Raw genomic sequence first — 17,189 nt, 5'->3', positions numbered from 1 at the left:
TAAGGACTCTCAGCAATGTGTTCTCTCCCCTGCAGTTCCTCCTCTCCTCCACCCCCTCGCCTCCTAAAGCCCAGTTTGGTAGACACAGCTTCCTGCACAGCTGCAGCGCAGGAGGAACATGGGAGATGATGGAAGAAAACTCAAGACCTGACTTAGCAGCCTTTTTAAATTAGGATAATGTCACCAGTTACCCAGGCCAGCACACAACAAAAGAAAGCTGAACTCTCTGGCGTCCATCACAACATTCTCCTTAAGTGACCAGTGAAAGACTTGCTTCCAGGCTAAAATACTATGAGACACCAAGAATCTCAAGAACCAAACAGAAAGATGGCAGCTAAACTCTCCTTGAAGAAAATTGGTCACTCTTAGGCCATGAGCTGCAGGCACACACCAAGTGAATAACTTAGTCCGGACTAAACCACTACACGCAGCCGACCATAATGCCAAGCACACTGTGGCCACAGATGAGTGCCTGCTCAGCCTGTTTACACTTACAGTGTAAAGGGTGGCAGTGGTCAATGCTTTTAGTGTCAGCTGTTCTTCAAACGATATCTAACTGCCATTGAAGCCACATCCTGCCTTTACTCTTTCATTCATTCACCATGATCTAGCTTGTGTTTTTAGACTGCCATCCTGAAACTGAGGAGGCTGGAATCAGTAGTCATTATAAATCAGATGGAGAAGTCAAAGGTGCTGCGGATAATTAACAATTAATTATTGTTAATTTTAGAATAAACACATCCCACTATAAAAAAATATTCAAAAGACTAAAAGCCCATTAATAAAGTATTTTCCCATAGTTTGGGTTTGTGGGGTTTTTTTTATTTTAATTGAGGAAAGCTTAAAGCCTAAATCTTAGATTCACCTCTTGAATATACTTCCAGAAGAACAGAAACAAGTACACAATCAACTGCTATTCAGACTAGGACTTCTGAATACATTCATGTATTTGGACTCATAAAATGGGAATAACAGATTCTCACCATCAGTTTCAATAACATTACTACTAAAGTCTTGCCTTCAAATCTTGGAAAGGCACAGCTCTCCTACTTGCACACATTCTATGCAGAATAGCCCCCTAATGCACAACTTTGACTTCACTGCAGGCAACGTCCTCTCAAGTAACATCCACTACAGTTCAATAGTATAAAGTTGATGCGCAAGACTAGCCACAAATTATCAATAGCTAAATCAAAGTATCTGAGTACACATATTCAAGTATAACTGCATTCACTTTTTCTTTCGTTTACTGCAGTATAATTTCATGAGACCAGCTGTGTATCAGAAGAGTAAATAAAGAAGCATTACCACGCTCCACTGCCAGTGGAGAACAATTCAGCCTCGAGAGAACATTGAACATGAACCAACAAGCAAATAGTACTGAGATTAACTCCCCTTTGTCCCCTTCAATTGCATTTTATTTTAAACTCTAAGGATATGTACAGCTCACTAATTTCAAGGGCCAAAGCTGGATAAAGATGGTTTGCAACTGGCTAAAGTAAAAGCAATTGATCATTCTCTCACGTTATGTACAAACCCAACCAGTAGAGATTAGTTGCAAGCTATCTGTGCATCCCACAGTGGTATCACAGCTCTAGATGTGTGCAAAAAAAAAAAATAATCAAGCTATATCAAAATTACCAAGCACTCATGCTATAGCTTTAAGCGATACTTCACGTGTCAGCTTTTTGTCTTGGTTGGACTTACTTCAGGAGCACTTGCTTCTACCTCGCTGAGGTCCTTCTGAATGGCAGACATCCAGCATATCAACTGCTCCCTCCAATCACTGTGTACTTCATTTGATTTCCTTCATCTATAGTCAGATATTAAAAGCTATCCAGAGGCATCTTAACCAACACGATAACAAGGAATACATTTGATACATGCGCATAATGGCATCAGACAACCACGGATTAAAAAAGAAACATGACATATTGAGGGACAAAGAAGTCGTACACTGAACAATAAGGCCTAATAACCTTGGATAACAGCACAGATACATACAAGAAGAGTTTTATAACTGATGAGATGTGTCATAACCATTAATATGGTCTGAAGAAAGAACGCTGTTGCGGCCTGTCACAGACCCCATTGAAGTCCTGGTTTGGCACCACAGAGATTTTTCCCTGCTGGCACAGAACCCCTCCATGCAGAGGAACAGATGATGAATGCTCCCCGACATGCTGCGATAAACTTCCTCAGTCATCATAGTACTCCTTACATTATTAATTCTTCAGTCATTGCCACAAAACATTTTATCAATAGCTTGGAAGAGCTTTACAACGTGAACAGTAAGACTTTGAATCAGAAATGTGACATTTTCTTCACCCCCACCCCGAAATCCTAGAAATTTTCTGCAAGCCTGGTGGATTGAAATATGGAAACATTTCCTGAACTGAAAATTATAGGTTGATGAATAAGCTGACTTTTCTCAGGTCCAGAGCAAGCACTATCCACGTTTCAAACTTCCCTGGAGAAAAGAAACAAGAATCAAGTCCTCAATATTAGAAGAGCCATTTTTCTATTCCTCCCAAGTCAGACTTCTCCTTTTGTAAAATAATACAATGAAATAAGACAAAGGCATTTACTGAATTCACTTATCATTAAAGCAAAAGTCTGCTTGTAAGTACTAGTTTTTAAGGTCGTCTTCACCTACAAAGTTTAGTTCATCCTCCGTAATTCATATGGTCTTTGATATAACAAACAAACAGGACAAATCCCTTTAAGATGCATGCTTCACTTGATTTGCTCTTTACTGCAAGACTACACATGTCCATTATCTCAAAAGATAATGAAAATTATAAACATATTGATCTTCAAAAAGGAAGAAGTTCTATTCCACTTCATATATATGGCTGAAAGTCAAACTGATTACCACTAAACTTGCAGCAGCATTTAGTGTATCATACACAGTCCGTAAGGACATCGGTGCTACCTGCTGGCCCTAAAATCTCAAGCTTTTTCTCTCATTACTCTTTTGCGGAAAATTGCCAGAAATGCCCAACAGTGTTCTTTTCCCAATAGTTTTGCCTAATAATTTTCCTCTAAGCTTCTCTACCTCAGGAGAGCCTGATAGTTACGTAAGCCTAAGTAGAAAATTAGCAACCCTTTTCTGCCACAAAGATTCTGATAAGCAGGATAGTCTTTCAACTTAAATGTTTTGTTCCTTTTGGGACAGCTGTTAACAAGATAGGGATACAATGGTGACCATGAAAGCTTCACAGAGAAGAAGTTGATTACATTGTGAAACAAACTCAGATAAGAATGCAACACATCACAATACCTGTCCCGCACAACTTTGACTAGCGTTCCAATGTCTCAAGAATGAGTCAAAAGCTTTTTAGGAAGCCTTATTACCAGATAAGGAAGTAGGACTATAGTATCAAGATGTTGCAACAAAAAAAGGGCAGCAGAAACAAGCTCGAGAAACCGATGGTGCTGTGCAGCAGCTTCTTGTTGCTGAAAACTTGCAAATATCACAGGGCTGCTTTAATCTTTTAAATCTCAGCAACTACCCAGGAGCTTGTACACAGAAGCAGCAGAAGGAATGAAGGATTTCAACATCTGAAAACTCAAATATGTAGTTAAGGTCAGGAAGTGGAACCATATATACAACCATCAAGCAACCAACTGTAAAGGATACGAGATAGGACATCCCTCCACCTACACACTACGCCCTATCTATTAGCCTCAAGATCCAGATGCTAGTCAGATGCTAAAGGGTCATGTCAACTTATCTTTTTAGAGCTATAAGTCATAACAATCTGAGGAAGAATAGAGAAATGAATCTCCGATTTGGAAAGATACCCCTTAGGTACCTCAGATGCAGTCAAGACAAAAGACAGGGTAACAGTGCCTGAAAAACAGAAAAGAGTAAATATCATAGATATATTCCTTAGTACCAGATTCTCGGTATCAATATGCTCAGAACTGATACAGCAAGACTTAACCACCTGTACAGAAAACCTCCTATAAAGTAGGGGCAACTGGAGATTAGAGTACTCTCTAACTAATCAAAGAGTATTCCTTACAGACCTCATATAATCTTAATATGAGTCTTGTGTTTGCTTTGATTTCAGAAATAAAAGGTAGTATCTGTCCCTTTCTTTCCACAATTCCCTTAGTTGCTAACTTATACCTACTACAGTGAGAAAAGCACTGCTGTGTCCAAACCCCCATAAGATGGCAAAGCCTTTATAACAAGAGCTGACCGTGTTTCAGGAGAGCTAAGGACCACTAGCTGTCTACAATAGCAGTTACATCAGGTGGATCTTCTTTACCGAAACTAGAGAAAAATTTCAGATTTGCTATGAAGACTGAGCCCTCAGCAAGTATTTGCCCTTTTTGTCTATTTCAGAAGCTGAATATTTTGGTAATACTCTTGACAAAATCAGAATGCTCTATTTGACAGTTAGAAGGGAGGCTGCAGCTTTGTTACAATAGACAAATTCCAAGATTGAATTTTTTGTTCTCACACTCACTTACCATAGGTGTATTTTACATGTAAATTAACAGTATTGTTCCCTCATACTGCAAAGAAACAGTCTTTGTTTGCTCTTTATGCCTTTGCGCTGAAGCAGCCAGTCAAATGAATCCAATCTCAAGATAATGGAGTACATAAGCATTAGGAATAGAATACAGAAATGCAGTTTATTTGTGTTTTCCTCAAATTTACTGTTTTCACATTTGGAAGAGCCAGTCTCCTTTCCTCTTCACCCTTCTCAAATGATAATGGGTGATCTATTAAAAAAAATAAGCATTTGGAATACTTTAACATAAAAACTACAAAATGCATATGGTACACCCACAGCCCTGGAAAAGGTTTGAATATTCTTTGGGTACATTTAGTATCTTTTCTCCCGCTACTTTTAGTCATCAGGCGATTTTAAAGACCCTGGGCTTTCGTTCATCTGTCAATGCTAATTGCAGGTAAGCTATTTCTCGGCCAAACAGAAGCTTACATGTCCTTTATTAATTACATACCAAAGGTTTTTCATCTCAAGTCACCTGCAAATATTTTCAAAAAATCTTGCAAGATCGATACTTATAATACAGTGGATATTTTGCAATAGCATGCACATTCAACACTTCATCTTCTTGTTTTTCATCATTCATTTTGGGATAAAGTAGGATAGAATAAACAGGCAAACATTTTTCTTCAAAATCAGACACTTGACAGAAGAAAGCACTCCAGGAAGTTAAATAAGTACTTTTAAAAATCATTCTCCACAAACTGGAGATTCTTCTGAAGAATAGTCCTGTAGAGAGGGTGTGCACACATGCACATACTTTTTAAACAGACTCTAATTTATCAACACACAAATTCAGCCGGAAGTTGCATCCTCAGTGAAACATCAGAGATTCCTCAGTCATCTTAAACAGTGTTTATCCTGAATAATAACCCTGACCAGCAAAGCCAGTACATTTGTTCTATTCTTGTAGCGTGCCTAATCTGATCAAATTCTGATATGTACACATAGATACCCGAGTTAGTCATCCAAATCGCCTTTGGAAACATGCGATTTCCAGGGTGCAGTTCACCTTATTCTGACACATATGGCTAAAACAAATCAAGAGGCACTTGGGATACAACTAGTAATCTTCACTAAGATTTGAAGAAGCCTAAGCCTAAAATCTGCCTTCAGAAGAGAGACGGCTACGCAGCACATGAGACGAACTCTACTTTTCCTGTTCAAGGAAGTTAAGAAAGAAGTGGCCTATTTCATTAAGTATTGGACTCTTCATACAGACAGGAACTCCAACCAACTTACATGAATGCTACAAGTCTAGGAAAGGCAAGACAACACCTACACTTGAGCAGTGAGTCTTTTTAATGCCTTTTGCTAGTCCCAGTTAAGATGACAAGGCCCAACACTGCTCTACTGACATTTATTCTTGACCCTCCCGGCTCTTACTTCAGTCATCTTAGACCTAAAGTATATTAGCAGCAGCATGTTACATAAAACCAATGATATTGTAGTAACAGCACATGTTCCCTATATTAAAGTTCACCAGAAGAATCCAGTCAAATGCAGAGCCTGACTACTTTCACGAAGTACTCTAAATAAATAAAACAAACACACACAAGCTTCACCCTTCTATCCTAACAGTAAGCAACACCCAGTCTGCCATTACTGCCCACTGACAAGCAGCCACAGCAGCAAGGGGACCACTGGAGAGCTGCAGTCTAGGACGGCATCAGAGAGCGGGGACAGGTTCCCCGGCACCAACTCAGACCAGCCACCAGCGCTGTGCAAAGCGGCCAAGAGAGCCCTGAGCCCAGATCAGAGGGAGCCATTCTAACAAAAAATAATTACAAAAATCACTAATAATTGAAGACTAAGATATTTAAAATGCAAAGAAATGCTGAGCATCTTTGATATCCATGTGTTCCTGTTTAAATTAACATCTGGCTCCCAGGAAGATGGAAGTCTGGAATTCTTTTGCACACAACTTGTTTTTTTAAATTTTGTCAGACGGAATACATTTCACTACATATGGCTTCTCCAATTTCTCTTTGTATTATATCCAGCTTAAAATACAAAACTACACTTTGGAAGTTTAGAAACTTCAAAAACACATCATGCAAACTGATCACTAGCTCTGCTTTATGTTTATTAATGCAAAATTGTCAACAGAGGTCTTCCTTTAATGACTGTTACTGAAGGCACATCATAAATTCATGAAAAGAAAAAAGGTAGTTTGCGCGTGCGCACTGACTACTGCTAGACTACCTCTCATGCAAAGGCACAATACGACAATCCCCATTGCTATTGACATATGAACTCTAGAAATTATTCAAGAGCATCATGCCTGCATATTGTAGAGTCTTAGAATTTCAAACAGGAAGTCACAGAAAGATTCACGCCACACGAGCAAGTTTGCCAACCATCTGACAGGCATTTTCTTGGTTCAAAACCTCCTTTCGTTCATAAAACACTCGAAGGGACTTTTTTTGCAGCAAATTATTTTCTTAGTCTACCCTTGTGTCTTGTCAGTTTGAAAATCAGAACATCATCACATAAATTAGATTCTCCTCTACACAGGCAGAAGTTATGTACAGTGCATCAAAACACTGATTTACCAGAGGTCTGAGGCCTGGCTGCTTTTAATATTCACAGAGTAAATGTTCAACGTAAAGTAATTATTCTGACACATCTGCAAGGTCTCCTCTTGAAGAGATCATCAGAAAGGCAAAACAATGTTTTAGTCTGCCTACTTTACTGGACTGCTTAAATTTTTTCAGTTTATTATCATAATGATAATATCTACTATTTCTCATGTTCTTGATCTAATCTCTTACTAATATGAAAGTTGCAACAAAACCCGGATTTATACTGTCACACAGAGAAGTACAGAAAACTCCTCCATATATTAAAATAACGTTACAGTGCACATGCTAATCTGCATTTTCTCCTGATGGTTGGTCTTCCATTGCTACGTTAGCTGTCATTTTTGTTACAAATCTGCCACTATCAAAAAGCAAACCATCTAAATTATTACCTAAACTCACAGCAATATCTGTCTCAAACAAACAGCACAGTTTCTGCTCAAAAAGATCACAAATGCATTTACAGAGTTTAAACTTCTACACATGTTTTTAAACGGAATTTTGCATGTACAAGGCAAAAAAAAAAGTAACTAAATTAGTCAGAATTTATTCTTGTATTTCCTACCCACGTAAACATAAGGTGCTGTAAGACGTAACATTAAGTAACCACATGGGGGGTTTTAATGGGTTTTTTTGCACTCCCTCATGACACTTCTGCATTTGCTTCTCCTTGAGATACTGAACTAATTGATTTAGCCAGAAAGGCCTGCATCAAGACCCAGGCAAAGGGTTCTTGGCTCTGTAAACCGTAATTTCAGAAGGAATGTTTCTGTAGTCACTGAAAATTAGATATTTTCCTTTCCTTTTTCTCTCAAGGCAGGTTATCAGGATGAAGTTTGCTTTGGAGACTTTTTGGAATGTTTACTATAGTAAAAATTCACCAACAACTTAAGTTTAAGGCACATTGTTCACTGCACAAAGTAAGAACAGGAAAAATGCTGACTCGAAATAAGACAGCTCTGAGTACAAGGTTGTCAAGAAGTTAAGCCTGAAAAAAAGATCACAGGACACTGCTAACTTAGCTAAATCAGCACATTTGCTATTCAGTGGCCAATGATTTCACAGATACGTACAGGAAAAAACAAAGCTACCCAAAGCTACCTAGCCCAAACCAGATAGATTTCTATTTTACAGCTGCCACCTTCCAAATGATTATTCTGTTTACTAACCCTGCCTTCCAGAGATTTTAGCATTAATATTCCTGCCCTCAAAAAATATAAAACTACCATCTCCATAACTTTAGTTCTTAATGTAATTACTTGAGATGTGCTTAGCCAACATAAATGAGACACTCCAGGCTAAAGAATCAAACCTCTTCAAATCTATATTTAGAACGTGAATGACTGCAAGAGCTTGTATAATTACAGTTACATTGCGCACACACACGCATAAATAAGCTGTCCTTTTAATTCTGCAAGTACTCATTAAAGATCAGTTGCACAGACTTAATTAATACCAATTCTTCAGCAATTCATCCTGCTGCTGTGCTACAGCAACATCGTGATGGCTAGCAGATTTTGTTACCACTTCCCATGGTAAGCTCCCTTCTTTTATTCCCAGATAAAAGCTTAAAAAAACCAAAACCAAGGAAATTAACATTTTAAGTTCATACTAGCAATTTGAGATATGGTTAAGATTCTTCAGTTTGCTGATACTTAACATAAATCATAATCAAACAAAGAAACAACCAGAATCAGCATTAAAAACCTTAACCTTTGTAAGTCATAATCACAACAGCCAACCTTTTTTTTTTTTTTTAAATTAAAACAATTTAGGTGCAAAACCCAAACCAAGACAACCTGATTTCAGGACACATTTCTCTAATCTCTATTAGGAAAGACTGTAACAACTTAGTACTAAATTTGAAAAGGCTTTAAAAGATTTCGGTATGAGAGATTTTGATGAAATGTATTTGAGGGATCTTCGATGAAACTTCTTTATTCTGGTATGATTACCATAGAATAAAATGCTTTAGCATTGGGTCCTACCTTTCAATACATCTTTCAAATGTACATTCAGAAAATAATTGACCTAAAAAAAGGAGAATGTATTCACAGATTTAAAAATAAATAAATCATTGACTAGAGTCTGAATAGAACAGCACATTCACTGTCATCTCCACAAAAGTCGAGAATTCTAAATCTGGAAGCACTCTGTTTAACTAACTCCATCAGACTCCTAGTCGTACGGACAGAGATGCTGTACACGTGTAACCCACCAGCATCCTGCTAAGATTGTCCTCCACGTCACTACATTTCAGCTATGGCAAGTGCTATTCTACAATCACATACTGGAAGTTATAAACATACCAACCATTTAAGTATGAAAAATGGTAAACACAAACTTAACAAATGTTTGGCAGCTTTCTTTTTCAACTTACTGTTTCTTTCTTTTTCTGTTGTTCTGCAATACTTTCTACCCTGCCTTGCCAAGTAAGTTACGAACTTGCTTTTCAGTCCTAAGTACCAAGGGAAGAAAGCCCAGACCAAACAATTATTTGGAAATTCCTCCTCAAACATCTAGGTAAGTCTGGGCAAAACAAACAGATTTTGTACACAGGCGGAGTTCTTGGTCACAATCCTCTTAATACCTTATATGTTGCTGAGTTCATCCACACGAGCAGCCTCAGTGACTTCAACAGTACCATAACCGCACGCAGGTTACCCACACTATAACCCCTGCTGGATCAGAGGGGTTTACTCGCTGCTGGCAGGACTGGGACACAGCAGGTTGAGAAGCAGGCTGCACTGCAGCATCGTACCCGCTGGAACCCTCCAACACAGAAGCTGTGTTTACTGATGTTTCAATTTCTACATGTTCTTCAGAAAGTAGTAAGCAAACCAAAGTATAATAGGTTAGGCACACACAATAATTTCTCTGACTACTGAACAAGACCTATTCCAAATAGGTTAAATAAGTCACTTTCTTCTGTTTTAAAGTGTTTTAAAGTGACAAAACACTTCCTGTCACCTGGGAAACAGGTGCTTAGTGACTAAATTTTGGTTACACAGTACTACAGAAGAGAGGAAAAAAAAAAAACAAACAAATCTGGAAAGCCACAAAGTGGCATTAACGACCTATTCAGCCTGCATCCCCTACATAAGCATGCGGTACATCTCAGCTGGCCCTGCTTTCATAGACCAGAATCAAAGCCTCAGAAGAAGAAAATGAACACAGATACCAGGGAGCTTCAGTGACAGCCAGTCTCACACTGCAAGGCGGCCTGCACAAAGCAATGCTTTAGTTCAATCGAAATGGAAGACTCCTCAGACAAGTCCCTTTGAAGGGACTACACTAGAACCACCAGTTCTACCCAGGATATACTTTTACCAAGAATGGTAATTGGCAACAGTTTCATTTATATTCTTTCACACACCTCATTCATCCATCATCTGTTCTGCAGCTGGGGTCTCAGGAAGTGAATACAAAATTAAATACAAAAAAATGTTAAACTTCACCAACAGTGACAGATAAGGACAAAGAAGTGACCTCAAAAATACACAGCTTTTACTGATGCATTTTTAAAGATTGGAACATACTGAAGGTTCTTCTAGAGCGTTCTTACGATTGCACACATCACAACCAAGAGAAATTTGCTTTTTCCATTATTTGTTGTTTATCAGGATTGTTAACTGTTACTTACAGCAGCTGTTCCACATCACTTAAACTTGCTTCTCCTTTCTAAAAATTTAGGTTCAGAGTGATTCATGTGGCTCACTCATTAAGAGAAAATGTTCTTAGGTTAGAAAAAAAAAAAATCAAAAGTGAAACATCAGTGTAAAAGCCTGCTCCATTAAACTCTGAAACTGAAATTCTCATTGTTTGAAGATAAGGAGAAAGTATTATTTCACATTACTATTTGCATATATAAAAAGGACTCCAGGAATTCCTGATTATATACATAGAACTTGCCAGCACAGCTCAGTTCTTAGTGCTCAAGGACCGCTCCGAGGCCCCTCCCCAAGCAACTTCATTTGATGGGAAGTGATCCACACATTGTAGAACTGCAAATGCATTTCCTTGCTAGATCTTTGGTCTGTCCATACTTTAAGAGAGGGAGTCATGAAGGAAAAGCATGTGACTTCAGTGAGATTGTTTTCAAAGTAGGTTAAAAAAAAACGATTGCAAATTTGCAAGAGTGTGCCTGAATTCACAGCCTTTTCCATGACCCTTTTCAAAATCAGTTTCTAAACCTCAAGTTTCCAACCCCAAATTGATCTGGTATGTCCTAAGTTTAAAAACAATAGGCCATCACTGCTTCAGGTTTTATAACTCAAAGATTTCTTTATCTACTGGAGGGGAAAAAAACGCATGCCTTACTATGAAATAGCCCATCATACTTCTGACATGAATCTTTATAGCCATTATTACCTAATCACATAACAGCAAACTCAACAGCAACAACCCATGCTCCCTTCATATGCATTTTAAGCAAGCAAGCAAACTTATTCTGTTGATTTGGGTAACTATGATATTCCCAATTGCATCTCAAAGCCAAAAGAGATCAACATGAACTTCATGAGACACAGATAAGCAAGAATGTCATGTGTCTGAAGCTGTATGTAGTAGCATGTTTTAAAAGATAAATAGCTCCCTGTGAAAACAGGGATTTGGTGACTCAGGAACTCTGATTCACCCACGTCCTCCCAGTACTCTCCATGACTATAAGAAAGTAAACCATGACATTTCTATACACTATATGCCTCCCAACAGGTTTATTTAACTGCTCTAACAGGTATACTGATGGGAAGGACGGAGACTACACCCATCTGCTCAGCAAGGTCAGGAGAAAGCTGCAACTCTGCTTTGCTATAAGATAAGGAACACAGCACAGGAAGGTGCCTTATGTCCACACTACTCCCTGCAAGAACGCTGGGACTTTGTCTTGACCTTGCTCTACATCAGTGCCTCTACCCCTCCTTAACAAAACCACTGCAGTAAACATCATTTAGAAGGTTTCTAGTATTTGGTTTAGGTAACTCATATTAACATTAAGAATGAGCAAAGTTATAACTGCAAATACTAATAATAATGAAAGATACAAACTTTTTTCAGAAATACTACAGGATTTTTGCTTCATGATTTTAACCACCTCATATCATTTAAAGGTTAGAAGGATGTTTTTGTGGCATCAAGTGATTACACCATAAGGTTTTCTGCAATTTCTCCAGAGGTAGTAGTATCAGAGACTGTCAGAAAGACCACAATGTACTAGAAAACCCTGGCAAAGGGTTTTCCACAGTTTCTCTCCTTGAATGAAAGGAATCAAAAGGAGAATGATACAAAGTGTGTTCAAATGAACTAGTACGTCTTAACTTGAAGAGATAGCAGCACACTTCTGCTAACAAGTTTTAGCCACAACTTACTGCTTTCGTAAGTATATTCTATACTTCAGCAGGTATCACTAATTAAAAAAATAATTCTATTTAATGGTATAGTTCATGGTTAAATTAAGCCAATCTAAGACTGCATTGTCACCAAATAGGATGAATTCACATTAAATATAGTTGTGCCAGAAAGTACATGTACTAGCAAGCATACCCAACTCAGGGCAAAGCTCTGTGGAACAGCTAAGCCAATATAAACCCTCCCCAATGCCTCAGGTGAGGTCTCACTCCCCACTACCTTCCTCTAGCCTTACTTCTGACAGTGAAGTTTCCTCTTCCTCCTCCCCATAAGCTTTAGTATGTTTCACACCCCTTGCAATGCTGACTCAACTCACTAACCTAGTAGAAAACCACCCAGTCTCTTCTGGCAGGGCAGCTATCTCACTGAAGGATCCAACAGTACAAGTCACAGTCACCAGAAAAACCCGTGGCAGAAGCAGCCAGGAACCATCCGGCAGCAGAGACAGGAGCAAAAGAGGGAAGAACAGGAACTCCAACTTCTGGTAGTGCTAAGCCATTCAAACAACCTTCTTCAACTTCCTCCACATCCCAGAAACACGCAATTGCTAAAGCTGACACAAAGAGGAGGCACAAACACACAGCCAGAGACCAGAGGAAGAGCAGGACTAGTTCCCTCAACAGATAGAGCTCACCCAGCCTGTGCCAACCACAGAGCCACAGACACTCCAAACATGGGCTCAGCACAGGACAGGAAGGTACAGCAGTGACACATCACATCAAGCCATGGAGCAGTTTGCCTCTCCATCAGCTAGCAGGTGATACCAGGCATGGAAATTAGGCCTACATGCACAGAGCAGCCATGCATCCAACAGAGAGGCAGAATTATGCTGAGTAGATACAATGGTGTAAAATATATCTATCGAGTGAATAAAAACATAGGGAAAGATGAAGGGGAAAGTTGCCCAACATAAGCAGAAGTAAACCTACAGCAATGACAGACAAGTGGTCACTCCGCTGGGGAAAAACAAAGAGTACAGGTCCTGTCTGACAACGGGAAGTAAGATTATACTGAGCTTGTTTAGTACTGGCACCCCAATAGCGGGCAGACTGAGCACAGACGCATGCAGCAGACACAGGCGGGAGACGCTGGGAACCAAAGTGTCAGCACAGCTCTGAAGAGCCGGAGATGGACCCCAGGGTGCTCACGCTCTGGAGCCCAGGCGGGCATTGCTGCGGCTGCCGAGCGTTTCCTGCACCAGCTGTTGCCACCCTTCACCCCCCACATCTGCTCACAGGCCGCTGCCCCCGGCCGTGTCCGCTGCAGACTCTGCTGCCTCCACATGAGCCCCGACCCCGCACACTGCCCACGCCGCCCCCCTTCCTTCCACCACCCACATCCCACTCCTTCCCACAGACCCCCACACGCTCCAGCAGGCCCCTCGTCCCACAGAGCCCCACAGCAGCCGCTTCCTCACACATGGCCCCCCAGCCCCTCGCAGACACCCCCTCCACACACGCGGCCCCCGCCCTGTCCCCCACAGACAGTCCCCCCTCAGCCTGTCCGCCACCCGTCCGACATAACCACCTCCCCACAACGGCCCCAGCCCGCCACTCTCCACAGAGCCGGTTGCCCACAGCTCGCCGCCGCCTGTCACCCCCCAGGGCCCTCACAGCTCCCCCTGGCCCGCCCCAGCAGCCCCTTCCCCGCCCCGCCCCGCGGCCTGTCCCCCCGCAGACACCCGCCCTCCGCTTCCCGCCCCCCAACAACAACACCCCGCCGCTCCACCGCGGCCTGTCTGCTCCTCCCGCACGGCCTCAGCCCGGCCCCTCGCTGGCGGCACCTGAAGCGCGGCGAGTCCTTCAGGCACTCCTCGAAGTCCACGGTCACCTTCATCTTCCCCTGCCGCGGAGGGCCCCGCTGCCTCCTCCGCTGCTACTGCTGGTGGTGAGCCCGAGGCGAGGCGACGCGAGCCGAGGCCGGAGGCCGGCCGCCAGGCGGGGCTAGGCGGGGCTAGGCGGGGGCGGCGCTTATGGAGGGGCGGTGGGGCCCGGCGGCTGCTGCGGGAACGCCGCGCCGAGCAACCCCTCTGCCCGCCTCCCGCGCCCGACCGTGACTGACGGCCCAGATAGCCAATGGACAGCAGCTCCTAGCAGAAACAGCCAATAAGACGCAAGAGCAGGCGGGGCTTCTCCCAAACCGGCGTAGGGCAGGGGAAGGACAGTCAGCCCATCCAGTTGCAGGAGCGGGGGAGCGCTCTGGCCATTCACAAGGCGAGAGGGGCGGGCATAACAGTGGGCCACTCAGCGGAGGCAGCCAACCGCCTGATGCCGCAGGGATTACTTCCTCATCGGGCGTCCTAAAGAGTGACAGCCTGCTGAGCCAACGGGAAAACAGCCGCTGGCTTCCCACCAATTGGCAAACTCCACTGGCCACGGCTACCTGGAAGACCAATCCCAGCGCTCATAAACACTGAGGGGGCGGTTCCAGAGCTGCGATAGGCTGGTGCGCCTGTCGCTCCGACGGATGACGTTCCCCGGGGACGGGCTGTCTCCTGAGGCGCCGTCAGGTGCTGCCCAGCTACTCGGCTTTAACGGATTAATTTTTTTAATTAAAGGCATTAATTAAGCAGGGGAACTTCTCCCTCGGGGATAAGACGCGCGCGGGAAGGCCCGGCGCCCACCTGAGCAGGTGAGGCCTGGTGGCGGCCGGCCGCCGCCCGGAGCAGCCGGGGCGGCTGGAGAGAGCCGGGTCGGTGGGAGGGCACCCAGCATCCCGCTCCCCCGGCGGGCAACTTCGGAGCCACCGCGGAGAAGTTACAGGTCCGGATGGTCTCCGCCGTGCTTCCGTTCCAGATCTTGGACATAACCGTGGATTTGCATTACTTGGGGGAGATTCAAAGTCGTTTTTGAAGGAGGGACGTGGACAGCGGGATTTTTTCCGTATAAAGAATATTAAGTGCCCGTGTTTGGGTTTTGTACAGAACACTCGCCCGAGAATACTTTTTGAAACAGCCAGAGGGCTGCATCATAGAGTGAAAAGGACCATGTTGGTCCTCTCCCACTTTGTAGTAAAGGACCACGGAACACTCTCGATTTCTGACGCCTTAGAGAGAAAACAGAAAAAGAGTTTTAATAAATTGGGCACTGCTTAGTGTTCCCAGATGTAAAAATGACAAAGGCAGAGAAGAGTGTCACACATCCTCACAGGCAGCATCAGGAGTGCAAGTTACTGTTGTCTTCAAGATAAACTTTACAAAGATGAAGCAATGTCAATGTCACACCAAGTCACAGGCTCCATCCTGCAGTTACAAGGATGCTGACGTGAGTTGACAATGTTCACGCTCAGCTCCTGCAACAGTTTGAGGAGCTGCCGTACCTGCTCCCAGGGAGCCAGCTCGCCCCCTGCAGTCTTCACACCTTCCATCCCTCCAGTGCCCCATCACCTGCACCAAGCTTCACTTCTGTGTTTTATCTCTCTCCCTTTTTCTTATCCTACCCATTCTCTCTCCCCAACTTCCTTTAGGTCTCACAAGGGGAAACAGTCAACATGGGAGGATGAAGGGGAACATAAGACTCTTTCCAAGAGGCTGAATGCGTGCTGTACCCTTACTGTCCCTCCCCTCGTTAGGGTGTCCTTTCACAGAAGCAGAGGGAAGCTTTTTGGTTCAGTCAATTGTGGTTTCTTTAATTTTTTGAAGACTGGTGAAATGTCAGATCCAAACTGAAAGTTATGCAGATGCAACAATTGTTTGGTTTTGTGAGCTGTCCCACAGGGCAAAAGCAGCAAGTTAAGAAATTTTTGTATCACTTAGGCTGCATTTATGTTGTGAAATCCACTTTTTATTTAAAGCGTGCAATTGAAAAGGGAGCCCAGCTCTTTTTTTTTTTTTTTTAATACAGTTTTACTTTCTAAGGAGTAGCTGGTGTTAGTAATTTTCCATTGCTCAATGGTAGCGGGTGATTACTCAATGCTGACCATGAGGAGGCAGACCAGTCTTTCTTTAATCCTACACCACACAAAGAAAATTACCTTGAAAAATGCAACCTTTTCCGTGGTACTGTCTTAAATTCACTATTCAGGTTCCCAGCGCTACCCTCACATCTAGGATGCCAAGCAACCACAAAAATCTGAAAGTATGTACAAACTGGGATACACTTTGATACAAGTGTATCAAAGCTACGCTATAGAGTACTTCCCCATTTGCAGTGATGAGGAAATTGCATTAGTTTAAATATTCATCTATGAACACACCTGAAAACTGTACACTAACTGACAGTTTCTTCTAAAAAGCTTCAAGAAGTCAAACCAATACATCTAGTATTAGTGCCATAAGGCAGTAATGAAAACAATGGTTTTATTTATGTTGCAACACTTAACAGTGGTTTCAAACAGAATAATTACATTTGTGAGGTGGTATTATAGTAAACACCACAAAAAGCATGTTACAGAAACAAAGAGTTCTGGTAAGATATACAAGTTCAACACAAGAGAGCGAGCTGTGGAAAAAATATTTGCAGTTTCCATAAACTGTGTACCACTCTGTGTGAAAGAAACTTAAAGGACAGAAAAAAAAACCCAACACTTTAAAGACGGAGTTAAGGCTCTTATTTGCAAATGATCTTCCTACTGGAAGCATATTGAAAATATTTTCTCTGAACAGGGTGCAGCTTGAGGACTTAAACCTGTGCAAGAAGCTTCACAATTATGATGCCGTGGAGCTCAATGTCCA

At 42.2% G+C, this 17,189-nt stretch overlaps 1 protein-coding gene across 5 annotated transcripts in view; it reads right to left on the bottom strand.

Moving 5' to 3' along the window:
- The window catches only part of ACAP2 (ArfGAP with coiled-coil, ankyrin repeat and PH domains 2), a 66,676-nt gene extending 52,101 nt beyond the window's left edge, over nt 1–14,575 (bottom strand). For all 5 annotated transcript variants that reach the window (XR_012587753.1, XM_074593188.1, XM_074593190.1 and 2 more), the window contains exon 1: nt 14,301–14,575. Coding sequence is in view for 4 of the 5 variants with exons in the window: in XM_074593188.1 (XP_074449289.1) it covers nt 14,301–14,353 (53 nt within the window). In the remaining variant the exon portion in view is untranslated. The remainder of the gene's footprint in view (nt 1–14,300) is intronic.
- Between the last annotated feature and the right edge of the window lie 2,614 nt (nt 14,576–17,189).

This window comes from Larus michahellis, chromosome 6 (assembly GCF_964199755.1).
Source record: "Larus michahellis chromosome 6, bLarMic1.1, whole genome shotgun sequence".
NCBI lineage: Eukaryota > Metazoa > Chordata > Aves > Charadriiformes > Laridae > Larus > Larus michahellis.
The sequence above is the reverse complement of the archived record's forward strand: the minus strand, read 5'-3'. Positions and strand labels throughout refer to the sequence as shown.